At 45.1% G+C, this 22,129-nt stretch overlaps 1 protein-coding gene across 2 annotated transcripts in view; it reads right to left on the reverse strand.

Moving 5' to 3' along the window:
• Positions 1 to 22,129, reverse strand: part of LOC144149587 (uncharacterized) — a 41,034-nt gene that overhangs the window by 12,061 nt on the left and 6,844 nt on the right. The window contains exons 1-4 of one of the 2 annotated variants that reach the window (XM_077681225.1): positions 10,979 to 11,101; positions 10,202 to 10,312; positions 2,967 to 3,029; positions 1,893 to 1,949 (exon numbers count right to left, since the gene is read on the reverse strand). In XM_077681225.1, coding sequence (XP_077537351.1) covers positions 1,893 to 1,949; positions 2,967 to 3,029; positions 10,202 to 10,312; positions 10,979 to 11,092 — 345 coding nt within the window. In that variant the 5' untranslated portion in view covers positions 11,093 to 11,101. Of the gene's footprint in view, positions 1 to 1,892; positions 1,950 to 2,966; positions 3,030 to 10,201; positions 10,313 to 10,978; positions 11,102 to 22,129 lie in introns of those variants that run through there. The other variant, XM_077681226.1, reaches the window with a different exon arrangement.

Here is a 22,129-nt window from a genome sequence, read left to right on the forward strand (position 1 = left end):
TGAACACTTCCAATGTTTGTGTACAAAAAAACTGACACCACCAGAACACCGCAAGATGATAAGGAATGGTTAATTGTTGAACGGGGGGTAGGCCATGCCGTAGCGCAAAGGAATCGTTAATATGAGTCATCAATGAAGAGACGATTTTATATGTTGGCTGTACTGGTGCAATGCCATCCAAGTGCAAAGAAGGACGAACATTATTCGAGTACACGGTTGTCCCTGATCTTGCAGAATGAAATAATATCAAATTTCAGAGCCTAGAGATACTTCTGCTGCATCCCCAAAACCTAATAAACAGTCGTGTGTTGCAAGCTTAAACAAACGACTAGCAAGTATGTCTTCTTAACAGCAGTGTAAATATTGATTTACCTTATGCAGAGATGTGGGGACGAAAACTTGAATAATCCACCCACACTGTTTAATATATGTTCAGGGACGCTAAAGATGGCAATTTTAGAATTCACCATTGCTCCAAAGTTATTACCACGCGAGTTTATTTTTGTCCGTTCGAAGTGATCACTGTCCCTCTGCGTGATAATTTCTTTACTAAGAAAACACCTAAACGTTACCATATGCACAAAAAGAAATATAAATCCTGCAAGTGTTACTCACATCACTTTCACAATAGGGAGTTCCCTGTTGTACTGGCTTACGGTGCTGCCCGGAACCCGTCTCGGCACTTGTGCATTAGTCGCGGTAGGGAGGGTTAGTTCCACCGGCCGGCCATCGCTATGCCCGTGCATTCGTTATGGGGGGGGGGGTCTCCTCGCCCTTAAAGCGCGAGCACGCGCAGCCGGGTCCCGGTCAACACGGTAACTACGACACAGACGAATCATACAGAGTACTAAGACTATCTAATGGCTGGAACTAGTGTCCCCGAAGTTTATATACAGGAAAATGTTGCAATGGCATATGATGTGTTCTTAGAAAAAATAATTTGCCACTTTATTCAAGCTTTTTCTCTCTCTACGGTTGAGCAACATCAGAGAGAAAAGAAAGCGTGGGAGACAATTACTCTATTCAATAGAATGAGAAAGGGTGTTCTCTCATTTTTTATAACTAGGGATCGTGATGATTTGACTTGTGTTAAGACGACCAGCAGCAAAAATAAAGGCAATGCTAAAGAAAGCCAAATCAGCCTGTAATAGCTACAAATGTTTATCGGTCACCCACAACCAGAAATTGCTTTGAGAGGACCCTTTGGCAACTGAAAAATACGCGTATGCTTTTCTAAATAATAATATATGCAGTTGTCCGTTTTGGTATAGAGTTAGCAAACAAGATTAATTCACGTTTTCTGAACGCGGGAAGGTTTCCGCAGCACAAAACACGTTCTGGAGAAACTTTATTATTTCGTACACTTCCTTAGTCAGTGCATACAAGTTTTTTTTTATTTTTGACGCGTGTATTAGAAAATGATGATACATATATTGCAATGAAACCAAGGAGCAGGTGTTTCTCATGTTGCAATGATATCATTGTTTTTCTGATTAAAGCCGCCATCGCCTTCACCACCGCTCTACTTGCACATATTAGAAACAGTTTGGCGCGTAACTGACGCATTTCCAGATAACACAAAAATCACTACTGTTCCTCTACTATTTGAAGACAGTTGAAAACTATTTGAAGAAAAGTGTATATACCCTTTGTATGTTTTTTTTGTGATAAATAAACCACCATCGAATCGGAATCGAAAACAAAACAAATCATCCCAAGTACAGACGCTTCTCGGTGTTGCCAAATTTTATCAAATCCTTTTACAAAATTTCGTAGAAATGTTTTGCCTTTTGTGCTATCAACGCGAAAGAAACACGGGGGTGTACAAGTTGTGGTTTGCAACATATCGGTTGACGTAATTCTGCTAAGGTCTTCAGGGCACGGTTTCTTACCTTAAATGCAGCCACCACTGTGTAAATCAAAGCAAAGCCGATGAGAGTACTGGCACGCTGCAAGCAAAACGAGAACAAATTTGGCGATAACTTGACCGATCGGCACTGAGAATCCCTCCCTCGAAACTGATTCAATTCGAACGACCCGTGTACGCCTAGAAAAATGTCTGTCGGTTTTCTCTACAGCTGCTATATTGCCGTAAATGGATTCAGCGGCCAACATGGCCCTTTGGTTCAATGCGTTGTTGTTGTTGTAGGTGGGATGGCTCATTGAGCACATTACAAATACTATTTCTAAACTATGCACTTTGTCTAAAATGTTGAACTGGTAGTTCATAGTCATTTTTCATGGTTCAGTAATCAGTCGCCACTGCAGTTAGTAACCATAGAAGGTACGAATAGCGAGTGAGCCAGGGACCCATTTGTGGCATACCGACAAGCAACTTTTCTGGTTAATTTGAATCAGAAAGAGGGGTGAAGCTGCCAACTATGATAAAAGACCATCACTTCTAACAATAGAGAAAAGTGTCCCCAGATTTTGTTGGATCCGTAAGCACAAGGTTTATTAGCTGTATTGGTCGAGCAAGTTGCAGTGATGCATACTGTACAAATATATGCGTATGTATTTCTGCAGTGATAAGTCCTGCGCACTATAGTGGTGGGCAGCACCGCCCCCACACGACAAGCGAAACTTCTGTAGCTCGTCCTGCTCTGCTTGCCAATTACAATTGCAACGTCGCCGATGCTTCCCCCAATGTCCGAACAGTTCCTCGTTAAGAGATAGGCAGCAGCGGACAGATAACAAGACTACCCATTGTAAACATAGGTTCTTAGCTGGTTTTTGCGAGATAAACAAACATCCGCACGAAAGAGCCGGATTTAAAGAAAAATACCTAGAAGTACCTCTGATGTAGACCTACCAAGTACACTTAGTGACTTTAAATTTGCGCAAATTTACCATTTTCATCTCGAACTAAACCTGTCGCCGAATTTAAAAATTTATTTCTCACAAAATTATTTATTTCTTCAAAATTTATACACTCACGGCCAGCAGTTCAAAACACCGGTACTTACGGGAACAGTTCCTGTTTCTCCTTTTTTGTCGAGGTCGTGCTTTATCAGCCTTATTACGATTCCCTGGTGAAAGTGGAGGATAGTCGAAGAGAAGTGTCACAAGAGAGCATTTGCGGGTAGTTTCCAGTCTCACTTCCCATTGATCAGGAAATGTATGTAAAAAAAAAAAACAAGAGAAACCTGTATGTAACAAAAAGTGTAGAAATTGTGATACCAAAATTTTGAGTGGCGATTCGCGGTATTTATGCAACATAATGCATCGTGATTAGCTATCCCACTTTCGCTCCTTTCCCGCATTCTCTATTTGCGCGGGATTATAAGAGGGACACTGTTCAAAAGTTCAGCACGAATCTTGGCAAATGGCATCTCCTCACAACGCTGCGTTTGTTCCTCCATTTTTGTAGCCCGTGCTCATTGCAGTTTAGGCGCTCTTTCGTTATTTCTTGCAGTTTAGGCGCTCTTCCGCGTTTTCGCAAAGGTTTTCACCTATTACGGGTACAAGGCTTGGCGTCCCTCGTTATTTTGGGAAATACAGCACAAAATACACAAACCACGCCGCTATCAAGGCTATGAGAAAGGGGGACCGTGCCGAGACTTCCTGCGGACCTAAGCGCGTCTGATCACGGCCGAGCTGATTCAGCGCTGACCGCTCGGAGCCCCTTCTCCATCTGCGTTTCTGCCTTGCCGTGACAAGCCGCCGTAAGGCCCCATTGCCTACGACTCGGTATAATGCTCGTCTACCAATCCCGGGGTGCTCCGCTGCTGTCTTCCCCCTCTTCCGCTGAATGCTTGTCATCCTTGTCGGGTCTGTCCACCTAAAGGTAACAGTGGCCTTCTTTCGCACGTGGATTCTATTGCTAGCGTAGAAACAGACCTTAAGTGTTCATGCGGTGAAGGAAGGCACTAGTACAAAAATAAGGAAGGGTAAGTGTAAGAATAAATCAATGCACGAATAAAAGCAATGCAAATAACGACACTTTAAAGGTTAGCGTGCAGAGAAGCGACGGTGCATTTATTATTGGGTTTCGCACCTGGATTTACCAGACAAAATTACTGATGATACTGTTGCAAACCGTGAGCACGTACTCATATTGCGTCATACTTAATATGTCCCGCCGACGTCATAATTTATATGATACCGGGCAACAATTTATATCGTGTCTTGTGTTTGCGTGTTCTAATAGGGCTCGAATGACACGCCGAACATAACTGCCTATGTGTTTAATATCTTTTTTCATGTACATGGACAATTTCCTCGTAGGGTGGTTGGCTGGCGTGTCGGAAAGGGCCACAACTGATACATATTTTCTAGCGCAGAAAAGAAATTGATGACAACCCAGGTGTTTATTTTAACATGGCTTATTAGCCTGAACAGGGCTAACTAATTTATTGGGATTTTTCGTTTGAGTTCCTGGACTGAGAAGGTCTTTCTCACAGGAGCGACCACTCAAATACCTATTGTTGGCATCTGAATAAACATTTATTCTTCCTCACTCATTCTATTTTTTTCTTTGCCCGTCTATTCCCTGGAGCTATTGCAAGAACACGAAGGCGATAGGTGCGACATGCTGTGCCAACACTATAAGATACAGTCATGTAAAACGGAACCCGGTGATGTATAGGCTAACCGGCTCATCATACTGCAGTGCCGTTTGGTGCAGCTACCGCGCTCTTAATCGGTACATTAAGGAGCTTATCTACCACGCATGATCTGATTCAGACATTCAAGAAGTCTCGACGATGATCCAGTGCTGGCTGGACGTGCAACGGCGTAGTGAGGGAAAGCTGCTGATGACGCGCTTCGAACGGCCGCTCCTACAGCGCCATAGACCGGCGTCACCTTGTAGGATGATAGAGAGATGCTTACTAGAAGAGAAACGAAAGTCGCCTCATCCGATAACTGCCTATCGTGTTGAGGGCACCTCATTCAAGACTGAGCCTAGGGCGAGGATAGACAGAAGAGGAGAGAGAAAGAGAGAAGAAGATGACGGTTGACAAGTCGCGCAGCATGTAGAGCATTGGCAGCATCATAACCGTCCGAGAGTAACATTTTTTTTGCTTGCGCGCGAACTGTCACTCTGTGACCTTGATTGAGAGCCGCCACTTAAAACAAAACACTTTTTGTTGGAGGCGTTTTTGCACCACCAAGAAGCAGCGGAGTTGGCGGATGGTGAAGTAGATTATGGCACTCGCGCGACAGTACACAACAAAGCCTCTTTGAAATTCGTAAATATTCCGGTCGTACGTTGCCGGTAAAAAAAATTATTCGCACTTTAGGTGTTCACTTACTTGTAAAATTCTTTGGGGCACTGAAGTCTGCCTATGTGCTTTGAGAACGAGAGCTCCACGCTACTTAATAACAACTTGGTTTCTGCTGCTTCATATTTGCATTGCTTTCTTCGCTTTCGTTTGCATGTCTTATGGCTTGAGTTCCTTTAGCCGTTATATTTTCTGCACACCGCGAAAGGGTCTTTTGTTCGCTTTCGTCACTTTGTCTTACCGCCAAATTGCGGCTAAAATTAGACTAGCACACGCCACATACTCCTAGAATGAGAATTATGTGCGACTTGTGTGCATTTGTTATACGCACGTGTCATCACGTTCAGGTCTCATGCGGTGCGTATTATCCTATAATAATTGCTTTGTTAATTCTCAGTTTTGTGTATTTTGTGAAGGTGCACAACGCCCCTGAAGCCTACCGATTCCTGAGTAATTCCCCCAATTGTACATGCGCCACGAAGAAAGAAGCAACAACAACGTGTATACCCTAGCAACGTGTGAAGATAGCGCAGTTGGTAGAGCACTAGGCCCAACTAGGAAGATTAGCGTTAATTTGTGTGGGTCACGCGTGTGCTTTCTTTTTGCTTTTTTACAGCGACGGGTATTTTCTTTACCGAACAACTACAACAAGAAGAACGGGAATCAAAAGGGCGGTTTTTAGTGCGAAGGAGTGTGTGTCTAAACCCCCTAGTTTTCATTCCAGTGAAGATCCTTTACTCAGCGCCGCTCCGCCGTTTCTTTTTGGCACCACCTACCGATCTTTCACAACTGTTATTTGCCGGTGTTTTTCACACTTAAGCACGCGCACAGAAGAGGTTGCCGGTTTATGTGTACATGTACGGGATTAGAGAAAGGAAGGGAGGGGAGCGTGCACGCGAAGCTTTCGGTTGTTTTCATTTGCGTGGCGTGCATGCCGGCAACCGTGTGTGTCCCCTTAGCAGTGGAGATGTGCGAAATCCGGCTTGGCAGCGCAAGCATGAAGCCGTCCTAGAGAGCTCAAAAGCATTCACATTAACTACTGTTCCACCTTCAGCCAACTGGGCGATGGCTTCTTGCACCTAAACACATCATTGATTGATTGATTCTTGGGTTTAACGCGCCGACGCAACGCAGGCGATGAGGCGCGCCGTAGTGGAGGGCTCCGGATTAATTTTGACCACCTGGGGATCTTTATCGTGCGCCGAAATCTCGTACACACGGGCGTTTTTGCTTTTCGCCTCCATCAGAAAAGCGGCCGCCGCGGCCGGGAATCGAACCCGCGACCTCGTGCTCAGCAGCGCAACGCCTTAGCCACTAAGCCACCGCTGCGGGTCACTTAAACACATCAGGAGCCCCGCTGTCTACATGACAGTGAATAACTCAGTGGTACAACACCACAACTTTTGGGCAAAATAAAGTTACTACTACTACTGTCTCGCGCAGCGTCCTGCTGTCTACCTGTCGCATGACATGAGTGAAGTCGTTGGCACAGGTCCGCTGATAGCCAGCTAACATGCTTTGATATAAGCCACTGATTGCTCATCTGTAGGCGAGCGGCTTCCCTTTAGATCGCTTGCCGATGGATGTCACTAGTCTGACAGCTAACAATGCCCGCACTGCTACGCTTCCGTCGTATTGAAGTCGAAGCGCGCGGGAACATTCTTAATTTCTTCGGAAGCATTGTTTGGCTTTTGTACGGAACGACTCTACCATGGGCAAGGTGCGGGCGCACACTTGTTGATATCCGTATTCGCAGGAAACTACACTGCAGCATAGGCATTTTGTGGCAGTCCCGCTCCCTTTCGCCACCACGGCTCGATTCTCCAGTGGCGATGCACAGTTCTCATTAGCAAGTACGGCATAACCACACAATGTCACTGCGATTATTCATATCTCTTGACTTTCACACCACGGCCGAGAATCAGGTAGTAACGGCGCAGGCGACCGACGCCGGGGCCTGATTTTTTTAGCAATGTGCGGACGCATTGGCTGACACGTGAAGCACTGTCATGGCGATTTTCGGATTTGCCAAGAGAAGAAATCGGCCACCAAACTGTTATGGGATTGCTACCTATAGGTTTTATGCCCTCACTGATGACATGTCTGTTCTGCTGGCGGGAGGCTTTCACGTTGACGTCAAACAGCCGAATGTGACCAGTCTGGTGTCTTCACTGGTCGAGCGGATTAGGTTGTGTGTTACACTGACAGAAAGATGTCTACGGTGCGGGAGGGAAACACACAGCCCCATGTTTGTTTGCCAGAATAAATCTCAAGGCCTTGCAAGTTTCATTCAAATAAATGGCTAGAAAGTATACTTTCTAGCAAACAAGCGTAATTTGTTTCGTGCACTCCGCGTCGCAAGTTATCCATTTTCACTGAATGGAAGGGCAATAAATCTAGCAGAAAGGGGAACTTATGGTTTTCGCAGTAATGACCTGAATTGAGATAAGTTAACATAAGTTAACCTAAAGTGATAGAACGAAGTAGTGGCATGTGAATTGAGAAGTATAAAACTTTAGGGTGTATTAAGATGAATTTAGGGTATTAGTACTGCAATGCGATGAAGACGAATTAGTATTTACTGAGGAAGAATAATCTCATTAAAAAGGCTTGAGGTGGTTGAGTATAGACTACAATTATTAAGATACATTCAAAAGGAATAGCATGAATTAGAATCAATGAGGGTAGATCATGGTAAAGTCGGTAGAATAAGATGGAGCGATATAAAATAAATTGGAGTGAGGTTGATTAAGGTGGATTACAATGAATTCAGATGAATATAGGTCGACTTCAGTTGGTTTAAGGCAGATTAAGGCATATTTGGTTGGACGTAACCAGAATAAGGTGAAATAAGGTATATAAAAATTAATTAAGTCGAATGAGGTAGATGCTGGCGGGTCAAAATAGATTAGGATTTTTTGAGATAAATTAAGGATAATTCAAACCTACTCTAATCCTTCTAAATCGATGCCTAAACCTAACCTTAAACCTTAGTTTGCCCCGTCCCTATATGTCTCTAAATTTAATGTTCAACCAAACCATACCTATCCTCACCTCATCCCTGAACCCAACCTTGAATGACAGCTAACGTACATTATCATACTATCTGTAAACTTTTACCTGCAACGTCCACAGTGTTCGCAAGTGTGCCTTACTAGGTGGCCTTCTGCCACGGCTCTTAATGACAAACAGATACTGCACGCGGCCACGCGCGGAAGTGGGGGGGGGGGGGGGGGGGCTATGCGGCTCCACTGGTAATCCATATTGACAGGGTGGGTATGTCTTGAATTTTTGCCTTCCCGGCGTATATATGCGCTCCTTGCTCAAATGAAAGGTCCGTTTGTAGGCATCGCCGTCTACAGTCATGGACAATTCAAATACAAACCGCGGAGAGCACGGCCGAAGATACCGGTGCCGCCACATGGCATTGGCCGTGGAAAACGCCCGGACATGCGCAGTTGACACGTCGGGTGTGAGGTTGCATGCCCCACTACGATATGTCGCCCTCTCAGCACTCGCTTGCTTGCCTTGTCGCCATGCCGATAGAGCGCTGCAAGCACTGAAAGTATCAGCGCCGCTGCAGCTGAATGTGTTGGTCGCATTGAGAGCAAGGCGGCGTGTAATTGTTAATGCTGCGGCCAGTCCTTGCGTGGCAAACGCGTGCGCTCTCTCATAGGGCATACTGTTGAGCTCATCATGCTTTTCTGAACAAAACACCCTCACAGATATGAAGCCAAAATAATTGCATACCGCCTTACTTTTGATAGCACTGCATTGTTTTGCGTTCGTGGAGCAGTTGAACAAAAATTGAACAATGAGCTGGCTGGTAAGAATGCGCCTTCGTTTAACGCAGTCATGGCTGAGTCATTTCGCGGATTTGGTGCTAGTACCAAACAATAGATATACCACCAAAATTCGTCTTCAATGATATACATTACCTGCAAGCATTGTGTGGCCTGGGAAAATTACTGGCAGACTTATAATATTTACAAAAAAAGATGATTGGCCGGTCCAACGACTCTATAGGCCAGTTGCCCTTGCGCAATAATTTTGGCGGCCCGCGTTTTTCGTTTTTTGAGGTGGGCAGGAGGGTGGGGCAGGCACCTTAGTACTTGTAGAAATCTGCGGAGCTGGCAGCACTGAGCATGGTTGGAGCGTGACGCGAGGTGTTTATCGTTATTCGCTTACGTTACTGCACCCCGCATGCAAAGCTGTGTCGGGAAGGTGACGCGGGCACCCACGGCGAGCAAGCGCTCGTCTGAGCCGAGCACACAGTGACCGCAGATACCACCTCGCGTCGCGTGGCTAACAATTGTTTTCAGTGCTCTTGCGGCATTGCGACAAGGCAAGCATGCCAGCGAGCAAAGTGCAACATATCGCCGTTGGACACGCAGCCGCCCTCCAGACATCCCAACTGCGCATGTCCGTGCGTTTTTCACGACCACTGCCAGGTGACGGCACCGTTATTTTCGGACGTGCGCTCCGCGGTTCGTATTTCAATTGTCCAGGACTGCACGTCTATTCCCCCTCACTACACTGCTTCAACCGCTGATATTTTGCAGGTGGCACTGTGCACACATTAGCCCGCCTTAGTGCACTTGTTCTGTGCGTGCCTGTGGTGTAAAAGATCCTCTCATTTGCTGTATCCACTCTTTAGCTCCGCGCAGCGCAACACTTTCTTTGCGACTGCTACAAGGCTGCCCGCTATAGTAACAGTTAATATAGGTGCATAAAGAATGAGCGTTGTTCAAGAGAGTTTTAAAATAATAAGGATAAAATATAGGATCAAATAGGAAAACTCCGGGAAAGGGTTTTGTACAACTCCATTCATTCCTTTCTCTTTTGATCTAGAGCTGTCATAGTTGGTTAAAATGCGTTAAGACTTCGTTAGAGTGCAGTTTGACTGTTGGTGATATCAGCCTCATTGCGTACGGGTGGCAATGCATTGAAAAGCGAAAATACGTTGGTCTGCTTACGTGCTTGCTTCTGAAATAGGCCAAAACGAGGGACGCGAGGTAGCACAGTCCCGTACTGAAGCATTTCCAACCGAGGAAATACCTAAGCCTCGTCTTGGCTCCTCTGGGGTCCTGAATGCAACAAACACAATGCAAACGTGGAAGGGAGTGTAGGCATCAGAAGAGACGCTTGTCTACGTCGCTGGTATAGCATCAAAAGAAAACGCCTTGCCTTTAAGGAAATCAGATCTGAAGCTCTGGCATTGCAATACGATGTTAAATGCACGTGCAGCAAATGTTGAGGGCAAGAGAACTTAGGACGCGTAGAAAAACGAAAGTCTGAGATGACACCTGCTTAGACAAATGACGTCGTCCTATTGGCGTCATCAGCTGTCAAAGTAGCATGAAGAAACGCAGATTGATCCTGATAAAGTGATGGAACTCCGAAGTTGGTGCGACTTCATCGGAAACACCAACTGAAAATGATCAGACCGCCGTTAGAGCGGCAATAAACGGAGTACTCTTTTGCTCCTTGCATGGAAACATTGCCAAGGCTGCAACCGCCGTCAGCACAGTGACACTTCATGACTTAGTCGCTACACCAGATCTGGTTCCTTGTCTCTGATATGCGTTACTTACGGTTTTCTTTAACCACCAATGAATAATTTATTTCTGCACTGAAACGAAACACACCAATAGCGGCGCGATAGCTGCTGCTGTGCCGTGACGTAAGCCCCAAAAGCACGCTTTCTAAATCAACACACTACTGGTCGCAAATACCCCAAAAATAATACCTACTGCGACACATGTTGATCTTGGGCTAAGCGGTAAAACTGATCCTACAGGAACGGTATTCCATGTTGTCGCTTCAAAACTGGAAAACAAATCGTGAGTGTCATAGGTACCGGTCATGTGTGCATATGATCGCATGTGCACGGAGCACGTGACCTTCCGGATGTCTATTGCAATAGAGGTACTGGTGAACGTCTTCATACAAGTTTAAACCTTGATTCTTCAAAGTACCTCGGAATAACACAAACGAGGTCGAAACGACATATGGAGACTAACATTTAAATAATGCAATTATCTCATTGATCGCCTCAAATATGCCGTCTTTCTAATAGCTACAATACAGAAGAACGGTACGCATTCGTCAATTACACGTTTCGCATCTATGGAAGAATTCCTAACATTAGCAAAAAGGCGCCTGGACGAAGCAAGTTTACCAAAACTACCCTGACGTAAATGCACACAGCGAACCAATATATTGCCGCGAACCATGCATTGGGTTTGTTTATTTGTGTTTTGCTTTTACCGCCCGGCTGCGCCGGTCTGTGTTATCTCCGTGCCAAGGGAAGCGCGTGTTCCATTCTTTCTTTCTGTGCCGCATGTGTTATCTGTTCAGATAGGGAGAGCATTCCGATCTAACGTGAACATCCCGGAATAATCTTCTTGCATCTACAATGTTCTCGATGCGAATCGACGGTTCCAGAACCACGCGCGCCGAAAGATAAAAAGCCTGCAGAGCAGACGCCGAGGCATTCGATTCTGCGACGCTCGCCGACGCACGTACGTCACTTTGTTGATCACTGCTTCGCCGCCTATGTATTCTTTTCAGTTGTTAGGGGAGCACAAGTTCGCTCCAATAAACTTGTTTCTTTTCCAAACAACTGCTTCGTCCTTGGCTACGTGACATCTGGTGGAACAAACCCAATGCATGGTTCGCGGCAATATCCAACGTGTGCTCCCATATGGTTTCTTAGTAACTCTAGCTGTTATTCGTATTTCCTCATTATAGAGTACATATTGTGCCTAGAATGCTGCACTAAAATGTCTCGCTGTGTTGTTCTTTAATGCATTCCGATTAAATATAATTGCAAATTTCTGTTTACGACGTTCATGCTGGATTTAATTTGCTTACGTTTGTTCCTCTGTTTCAAAAAATTCGCTGGTAATTTGACGCCCGCTATTTTGTTTGACATGTGGATCTGCGCTTTCAATGTAAAAAAACAAAAAGGATTAATTTCGTGTTTTTTTTTCAGTGGATGAAAGTAGCGCTTGTATTCCGGGCATTTCAAATGTGTGTATTGCCCTACCATGCTAAGTAATTTGACAAATAAAATACACGAATCAATGAATAAATAAATTTAAAAAAATAATTAATAAAATAATTAAATAAGAAAATATTTTAGTCGGCTAACTGTCCTCTGGCCGCGGACACTGCTAAGTAGCAGCGAGAGCCTGTTTCATATGCTTTGTGTTGGTTTGCTTTGATTTCTTGTTTCATTTCTTGTTTGTTTCATTTGCTTTGTCTGTTTCATGACGGAGGTTTGCTCCGTAATCTCCGTCATGAGAAATCCTTCTTCCTTTTCTTTCATGAAAAACACACCATTAAGAAACTGAACAGAAAAATAAACCCGTAATGGTAACCGGTGTACGTTAGCGTCCAAGTGGTTTGATTCGCCCTATGTTATGGCGGTTTCCGTCCTCACAACTTCCGAACTGGCCAGATAATTTTTTAGATGTCTGTGATAGGCGCACGATGGAGCATTGATACCTGCAATGAAAGCACCGTGACGGACACAGTACGCAAACCTGCACGCCCCTCCCCCGCGCCGAGAAGAATGTGTCCCTGTTAACGCAAAAAAAGTTCGGCTTGCATTCTGGAAACCAAATGCGGCTCCTGCTGTACTTTACTGTAGGACAAGCACACTGAGCTTATCTTGTTCTTGCCTCACGCCCGAAAGGTGAATTGACCTCTGAAACGGAAAGAGCGCACGAGAACCTTTTGCGGCACACCATCGAAGACGAACAATGCTTGCTTCCCTCTAAACGCCCCTAATGCTCTAAACATATGTCTTATAGGTGGGATTGGACTCGTGACAGATGGTAACACCCGTTTTATGTAGCTACCAATACTCCAATTTTGGGTGTAATGGGTGTAATTACACCCACTCTGTGCAGCTAAAAGGAAGGTGGCCGACATAAAACCCTTGCTTTACTGTATGCTGTCTAAAAGGCGTGAAGTGGATGTTCGCTTGTGAATGAATTACCTCAAGCATATACTTTTGATCACTTTGGCGTACAAAGCATCCTTCCCACCCCTCATGGAACGTGTTCAGCTCTACCCTGCGCCCCCCCCCCCCCCCCGTAGCTTTTAGTTTCGAAGCAGTGCGGCTGCCTGCACATAAGGATGAAGGTATTGTTATGCTATAAACAGTTGTTTTCCGATAATAATACAGCACAAAAACCAGCGTTAGCCGACTCAACATTTTTTTATTGTTAGTACTCATGACACTTAAAAAATGTGTCCTAAATAAAGCAACTAGAATGACAACACAATTTTTACTGAGTCGGTTGCTGGTATTCACAACAACATTTTATTGGCCTAAAAAATGAAGGCAGCTCACAGTAACGCCTAAGACTTGAAGGTAGCGAAGCTTTACGCAACCTTAACGACCATCAGGAAGGATTAAGTCCACGATAGCAGCTGATTCGCTTCTTCTTCGCTGCCGCAACGACCTTTACTCCATCATTGTTGCTATAAGTGCGCGCTTCTTTCATTTTTTGGAAGTGGTACTCATAGGATATCGCCTTGGAGGGACGTACGCAACGACGTGTCTTTCTCGTTCCGAACAAGTGTTTCCACGATTACGGTGAACGCTGGAGTTTCTTTTTCTATGCTAATCTTGGCCAATCTCCCTAAGCGTTTGCGTGGATTTACAAGCGTGTGCCAGGGACGCTGGGCCGTCGCCGCGAGGTATGCACACATGAGCGTTCGGCATTTTCTTGATTTTGTTAACTGCCGGGCTATTGCCGCAATCATGTCCAATCTCTCTAAGTGGGTATGCTTGACTTGACGAACGTGAGGCGGGGACCTTGGGCGGTCGTCGCGAGGCGCACACACACGCGCGCTAGGCATTTTCTTGGTTTTGTTTGCGGCCGGGCGCTCGCCGCGAGGCCCACCCCCACATGCGTGCTCGGCAATTTCTAGGTATTTTTAACTGCGGACACGACAAATTGCGATTAGCTAAACAGCTTCGCTGTTAAAATAAATATGAATGCACACACTACACTTATCATTCTAGTTCACTCTAAAAACAGTGATAAGAGTTGCAGTTTGGTTACACCTGCTTTTGTTGTTTTTGCTGTTGTCTTCTTTGTGCAAACACCTGTTTACGTAGAGAAAAGGGTGGGGAAGCAATAAAACCCCTTCGAGGTATGACAGGGTGTGGAACAGATCTTTGGCAGGTCATATTTAACGTACTCAGGGCTTTGCAGCTTTGCATTATTATAAAACGTTTTTTTTGAAATCTGCAGGCTGACTTCTCTATGCTGACCGTAATCAGTCTAATTATAAAATTAGCGCCTAATTGTTTCATTTTGGCCACAAGCGCACCGACTCTGGCAAATCGTTTTCTTCTCCTGGCTATTAGCGGTGAGCGCGAACACAGGCGGCGCTGCGAAGCGCGCCTCCGTGACGTCAGCTTAGGGATTCTCGCATTTGTCGTCTGCTTCACTCAGGATCGCTCTCCCTGCTGTATTTTTTTGCGCTCGGTTGGCTCGGTCAACGTCTGATGCTTGTCCACACCAGAATTCGCGTGTGGGTAACTTTTTATCATAATAATAGGCTTAAAATGGCATACACTAGCTCATGGTGTTAATTAAAGTATAGTTTTGGATACCGCTACAGGAGAAACATTGCCGGCACCAACCCATTCCTTGCGAAGCCGGTCCTGTGCGGAGCGCGAAGAGTTGGAGCTAGGCGTCAGCTTCTCATGTAAGCATTCGAACTAATAGAACAGTCAGCTGCTAATAACTGACAACCGCGAAAATGGAAGACCAAAACAAATTCTAGGCCTTCATGGCTGTCGGCTTTGGCAGAAGGCATCACGATTCCCGGTAATCATATGTAAGGTAAAACAGTTTTTGCAACCTTGCCGAACACTTGAACGCTTTTGTCACATCACTTTACGTTGTCAAGGCATGAAAGTTTGCCGACATGCACTATAGACTGGAAAAACTGTAGGTTGAGTTCCAAATAACCCAGTGTGTATATACGAGCCTGCTGATTCTATACCAGTCATCTAACCTGTATGGAGGTTTATTGAGCAAAATTAGTCACGTCTTCATTAACTTTATAGTAACACATATATGTTTGTTAAGACCTGGAGGTATATTTCGCAACATTTTGCACAGCCATATCTTCCCGATATTCGGATATGCGTTATAGGAAAACTGCACTCAAGAGAAGGAGGAAGAGTAAGGAGAGGAGGGGAAAACTTTGTTTAGCAATTAAATCGATCTGGATAGTGGGCCGGGTCCTCAGTCCAGGACAAGAGAATAAAGTAATTTTCTTCAAATCATAGAACGCCATCCCGTGTAGAATATGATTTGTTTTTCGCGCCTGGAAGGGTTAAAAAGCAATAAAGAGCTACTTGGAATGCTTCGGTTTCGAGTCTTGTAATATATGCACGTATACTATTTATTACGTTATTTAGCGAGTATATCATACCTTCAACACCGTAATCATGTCATCATTGTTCGAGTTGAGAGTCAGTTCGTTATGATAACGATATAATTATGATAGAAATTCCGAGCACAAAAGCCGCCTTCGAGTACTGTGGACCACGTTGTTTAGGGCGCGATCGCGGTCGCGTAGCACAAACCTTCTCATTCTATTTGCATGTGAATAAACAAAGCACGCTGCGGATATGCACCTTCTTGCACGGAGCCGTAATGAAAGCCAATTTGTGAAGAAGGGAATGTATGCCAAACAAAATGAAGGAAATATCCACACGACCTTTGTGAGGCTCCCAAATATCCCGAAACCTACTAATAAGAAGTTGGTGACGGCGCAGAAAAATTAATGCGTCGGGCAGAAAAAAAAAAGCAAGAAACATTAACCCGATACAAGACAACAACGAAAGAAACAGTAGAAAGCCGCTTTATTTCCTGCTGTGCGATGAGCGTGTAGAGGCCGCTGCTTGATACGTAGTATTAGGCTGTTGAGTCTTCAAAGGAGCATCTCAAAAATACTGCAGGGAAGCCTACGCATTTTGAATACTTATCGAGAAGCTCTGATCACTGATCCTCGCGAATAAGCAAGAAAGGACGAGTTACACACGATCTTCTGACCGATACCGTGAAGAAAGTTGTTCTCTATCTCTTCGTGTGTTGCAAACTTGTTGGAGATACAGCTTCAAATTATTCAGATTCGTCAGAAGCTGTCAAAATAACTGAGTGTCTAGAAATACGCTTTTTAACGCACTACAGAAACGAAGCGGGTGATTTCTAGCCCAGGCACTGTTGCCCCTCACAAGCGGAGTGTAGCAGACGACAGCGGCGCGAATCCCTAGGCCGACGTCAGAGCCAGGTGGCGCCACTCAAAGATCTCACCGCCAAAACACCAATTTTCCTTGCTATAGGTGGGCGCCGCCTTAAGCTTTTTCTGGCTAGACGCTGGCGCCGTCGATGAAGCGAACGCCGAAACCGCCGCGGTGGGCTGTTGAGTTCTCCGTTCTTCCCGTGCGTCTGTTCGGTGCCCGTGCATTACCGAGCGATCCTTAGTGGTTTGGCGTTACGTGTGTTGCAGTGCGTGTTGCAGTTATCGGTTGCAGTGCGTGCGTGTGTGTGTGTGTGTGTGTGTGTGTTTGTGTGTGTGTGTGTGTGTGTGTGTGTGTGTTCCGTTTTGTTTTCACCAACTGCGGCCGGATTGTATGTCCTAATTCGCTGCCAGAGCGCAAGATGCCGACCGTGGCTGTTGCGAGCATCAGTAGCAGTGGTGGGGCCGGTGGCGCTCTCCGCAGTTCCGGGGTGCAAACGCTACCGGTATGGCGCCGACTGATATAAACATCGATAACGGGGAGTAATGCGTATTTTAAATGCAACCATGCTTTTTATGTTCACCGGTTAGTCATCTCTACGGAAGCTTGGACGTCGAATGCGGAGCGCGCACAGCCTGTGGATCACGCTGACCCGCGCTCGCGATGAACTTTCGATAAGGCGATATCCACGCTGTTGTCATACAATATAATATTTCTGAACTAGACTTAGCACGGTTACTGAGGAAACAAAATTTCCTGGTGGTGGTGGTGGTAGCAAAATGTTTAATGAGTCAAAGGGATTGGTAGAAGGGTGTGGTGAGCCTCCTATGTCCAGGAGGGCTCTTGTCCGGGCTGCCTATTTTCCTGGGCGAAAAAATAACACGACCGCACAACAAATCGAATTACTTTTCTTCCAAATTTTGATCATGATTGGCCTAACTCTGCGCAGCGCTGGTGCCCTGTCGCTGGAAGCCCATTTTCATGGACCCTCTTCTTGCACCATGAATGCTTTACGCGATCATCAGTGGCTGTTTTGTAATTGTAGTACTTTAGATTCCGTGATAACGCAAAAGGTTGAGAAATTTTCCTTTGACCGCGTTGTGAAAAAGTTGAACTATTTTCCAAATGACGCGTTCACATGCTCGAGCTGGATTTCCACATTGTGCTTCCTGCTTTTCTTGCTATCGATGCTGTCGACCAGCAGTGAACGATGGAGAAAATTATCCTTTCGTATTTTGTAAGCGTAATGCGTTCGCCTGAAAAATGTAAACAAAACACCGTCATTTTAAATGTTATATTGGATGAAAAGGGGATTAATTCCAATCGGTTATAACGACCAAACAACATACGTTACTTTAAATTGACTTCAAGGAACCAGAAGTAATTGTAATGTATCGGCGCACGTGAACGAACCCCAGGTGGTCAAAGTTAATCCGGAGCCCGCCACTACGGCGCGCGCCTCATCGCTTGTGAAGGGTCGGCGCGTTAATCTCCATAATCAATGAATTAATAAACGTTGTATGGTAAAGGATAAAATTACTTCTAACATTTCAGGAGTGATGATGATGATATTTCTTTGTTTTCTGGCGCAAGGGCAACGAAGGTCAAAGAGTGCCAGCACAATGCTTGTGTCGTTTCTGGTGTAAAATTTTAAGTCAAATAGAATTGTGGTAGTTTACGGCGGGGTGTATACAGCCCCGTATTTAAAAACAAACTCTGGAGTGAGCCAGATGATTATGAAGTTAGCGTAAAGAGTGAATGTTCAATCAAAGCTACCCCACTGAGGGGCCATGATATCATATGTGGTATGAGATGCCTTTTAAAAATCCAAAGTAAGCAAAGAGACGTTTACTAGGAATGACTAAAAACAATGATGGATGAAGTGGAATCGTTTACTGTACAGTTCCCGGAAATGCTTCTTTCTCGAACTGTGGAAAAGCAGAAGGTGTCCTGCACTCCATATCTTGCTAAACAAATAAAGGAGTGTTTTGAGGGTGTCTGCAAGAAGGTGTTGAATCATTGTTTAGGTGATTTGGTCTGGACTGGTGGTGATGTATTACAAGTCGCCTAGGCAACGTTAACTCGTGGATAGAAAGTGGACAGTTGTAAGAGTCTTGTGGCGCATAAATCTGTCTGTGTAATATGAAGAGCTTGATATAAGTATGTTTGTATATTTGTATGTTTGTATGTCTGTAAGTAAGCTAGTATATTTGTCTGGTCTTCTGATGTGTTATCAGTGGTGCTAACAAAGGTTAAGGTTGTTTTGTGCCCTTTGAACTTTCTTATTCGTTTCCACACCTTGCATGTGTCGGTGTAAGAGTTATTTGAACCCGCAAAGCTCTCTAGCAGTTGGTTTTGGCTTCTCGGCGAATACGCCTTCCAACTGCCTTGACACGCTTGAACGCAATAAGATTCTGTGCCGTTGGGTACCTTCGGAGGTTACCCCAGGCCCTGTTTTGCGCTTTGCGTGCGTTTCGACACTTCTCATTCCACCAAGGCCTTCTGGGATTTTGAGGAGTACCGGAGGTTTGAGGGATTCAACTCTTGGCAGCCTCTATATTGTGGGCGGTACCAATTCTACAAGCTTCATCGATCTATAAGTGTTTTATGAATGGGTAGGAGAGCTGTGACCTTTTCTTAAAAACCACCCAGTCTGCACGGGTTTTATTCAACCTTGTATGGTAAATGGAACTGTCAGAGTGTGTATCTAGACACTTAAGAGTGACAGGGAAGTGGTCACTTCCATAAGGGTTGGAATCCACATTCCATTCGAACGAAGGAAAGAGAATGGATGAACCTATTGTTAAGTCGATGTGTGAGTAGGTGTCATGGGTTGTGCTGTAGTATGTTAGTTTCTTTTTAATAAATATACAGGCACCAGATAACAGTAAGAATCTTTCAATTAAACGGCCCCGGCCATCTTACCGTTCAGATCCCCACAGTTTACTTTGGGCATTAAAGTCGCCCACCAGTAGGAATGGGTCCGGTAGCTGTTTAATTGGAGATTCAAATTCTGGACTACAAAGGCGAAAGTCAGGAGGAATAGATATTGAAGTTATTGCTATTCACGTATCGGCGATTATTACACGTACAGCAACCACTTCGCGGGTTGTGTTCAAAGGAACAAATTGACAGGGAATAGAATGTTGTATACCTATAACTACACCACCAGAAGAATGAGAACAGTCGTCCCTATCTTTCCTAAACACAGAAGAGCGCTTCAGAAAGTTTGTTTGTTTTGATTGTAAGCGCGTTTCCTTAAGACATAAAATGGTTGATTGGTTTTTTTAATAATTTCGTATATGTAATCCAAGTTTTTCAATAAGCCCCTGCAGCTCCATTGTGTAATGCATTGTACTACCATAAGTGTTGAAAGAGAGAGTGCAGCGTGTATCTGTGTATTGCAGACGGGTGGTGCTATCTATGTTACTAAACCTGCGTTAGGGCCAGTTATGCGCGGAGCTGTTTTTTCCCCACAGCCGATGTTGCCATGCTGTTCACTTGGCTGAAGAGCTGGCCGAACTGGCGTGGGTGTGACATCTATCTCTTAATCCGACGGGAAAGGAGTAAATGCAGGATCTCTCTCCTTTTGCCGTGGACCTCGGGGAGCGCCACTCGTTTTTGCCGCGTGGGCAAATGGCGGCTGTAGCGGTGTTTTGCGCGTAGATGTGGATGCAAGGCTGCCCACCTCGCTGCCCATTTTCCCCAAGGGCGACAGCGTAGCAGGAGCGGAAGGAAAGCCGTCTCCACCTACGGTGTTTGTTAACACATCAGCCGCAGTGGAAGCCACATGCTGTAGTACAACATTTTAAGCAGCAGAAGCAAGTCCAGTGGGGTGCAGGGGTGGCACCAGGTCACCGTTGCTGCACTGGGTCGCCACCGAAACCTGACGCCGCCCCACACCCCGGTGCGCAGCGTCAGCGTAACTTCCAGATGGAAGCATCGAATGTCTTTTCCAAGCTTATGGGTAAGACAAGGTTCTTTCTCATTTTGAAATTTTTTGTTAGAATGGGAGTACGCGGCTTGCGGTCCTTCACTGTTAACAGAGTGAAATTGTGTCGCATTACACTAATCTATCTGGTGGTAGCGCTTCGAGCATTTTGCAGATGTGTTTTGCCTTCGACAGTTGTTGCTACTGCGCCCGTACCTTTGATATTTGAAGCAACGTCACGAGTTCTGGCTTACGTCCTTATCTGACAGTGGAGAAACCCGGCTTTGACAGATTCGCGAGCGTACTACGATCAAAAGCGGAAATGATATGTTTGGTTTTTATCTCATTTCCGTCACGCCTCAATGTGATGCATCTAACATGAGTGATGATGATGATATTTGGAGTTTTCTGGCGCAATGCCAGCTGCGGCAAAGAGCGCCAAACACAAGTATCTAAAAAAATAGTGGCTACTAAAGCCAGAATAACAATAAAATCAATTAACGGCAATGGGGATGGCTGGTGTATAGGGCCAGATTTGATTATGCGTTATGGGAAATGATGTGTAAAAAATTAACGTCTGAAAAATACTCAAACACACTTTTCACGGAAACCATGGCATCGTCACCTAGAAACAGCGATGGATGTTGGGGGATATGTTGTCTGTAGAGTTCTCTGAAAGGTTTGTGTCGTGTTGTGTGAAGTGCCTTGCATGTGATTAGTATGTGCACTACGGATAGGGCCTCTCCGCAACTGCTGCACTGGGGTCTAGAAGATCCCGTCAGCAGACAGGAATGCGTGACATGGATGTGCCCTATCCACAGTCTACCCAAGGCGACTTCCGTGCGTCTGTTGTTTAAGTGAGCTGTGTACCTTCCCAATTGTGGCTTTATTAAATGTACTTTGTTGTCTGTCTGTTCATTCCAGTGTGTTTGTCATGTTCTGCGCAAGTGTTGTCTTATGTGTGGTTTGAGGTATGTATAGGGTATCGTTGTTATGTCCGCAGTGTTCCTGAGTGCAGCAGCAGCGGCCCTCTCGTCTGCCAACTCGTTCCCAGCGATCCCTGCGTGTACTGGAACCCAGCAGAGGAGCAGCTCATACTTTTGTGCATACACGGACGTAATAGTGTTGAATACAAGATTAACTATGTGGTTTTTAGGGGGCTTGTGCGATGACAGTGCGCTAACAACACTCAAAGAATATGTATAGATGATGGAATTTCGAATTTGATTTTCAAGAATGTGTCGTAAAATCAGTAAAATTGCATACGCTTCAGCTGAAAAAATTGTTGTGTGCACGCTCATGGTTCTGGCTGCATTGAAATTTGGACCATGAGCAGCGCACGACACCATATTGGAGGTTTTAGAAGCATCGCTATGAAATTCTGCACATGTGTATTTGAACTGTGAAGACAGAAAGTGCTGCAGCATTGCAGCTCGTGGTACCATATTTTTGTAAGGTTTCACAAAAGAAAGGTCGCACGACACAGGGCGAACTTGCCAAGGCGGTACAATGTTTGAAAAGGATTACCTGTACACATCTAAAAACGAAGCACTGAGATCCGAGGCTCCCTCTCTCATTTTAAGTGAAAAGGGCAGAGGAACGGATGGGCGGTTTACAAAGAGCAGAGATGTTGATGTATCGTTGAAAACAGGATAAAAAGGATGATTATTCAGTGATGAAATTTTAAAAGCA

The sequence above is a fragment of the Haemaphysalis longicornis genome, unplaced genomic scaffold (genome assembly GCF_048455015.1).
Source record: "Haemaphysalis longicornis isolate Haplotype H1 unplaced genomic scaffold, Haemaphysalis longicornis Haplotype H1 scaffold_8, whole genome shotgun sequence".
Lineage (NCBI taxonomy): Eukaryota > Metazoa > Arthropoda > Arachnida > Ixodida > Ixodidae > Haemaphysalis > Haemaphysalis longicornis.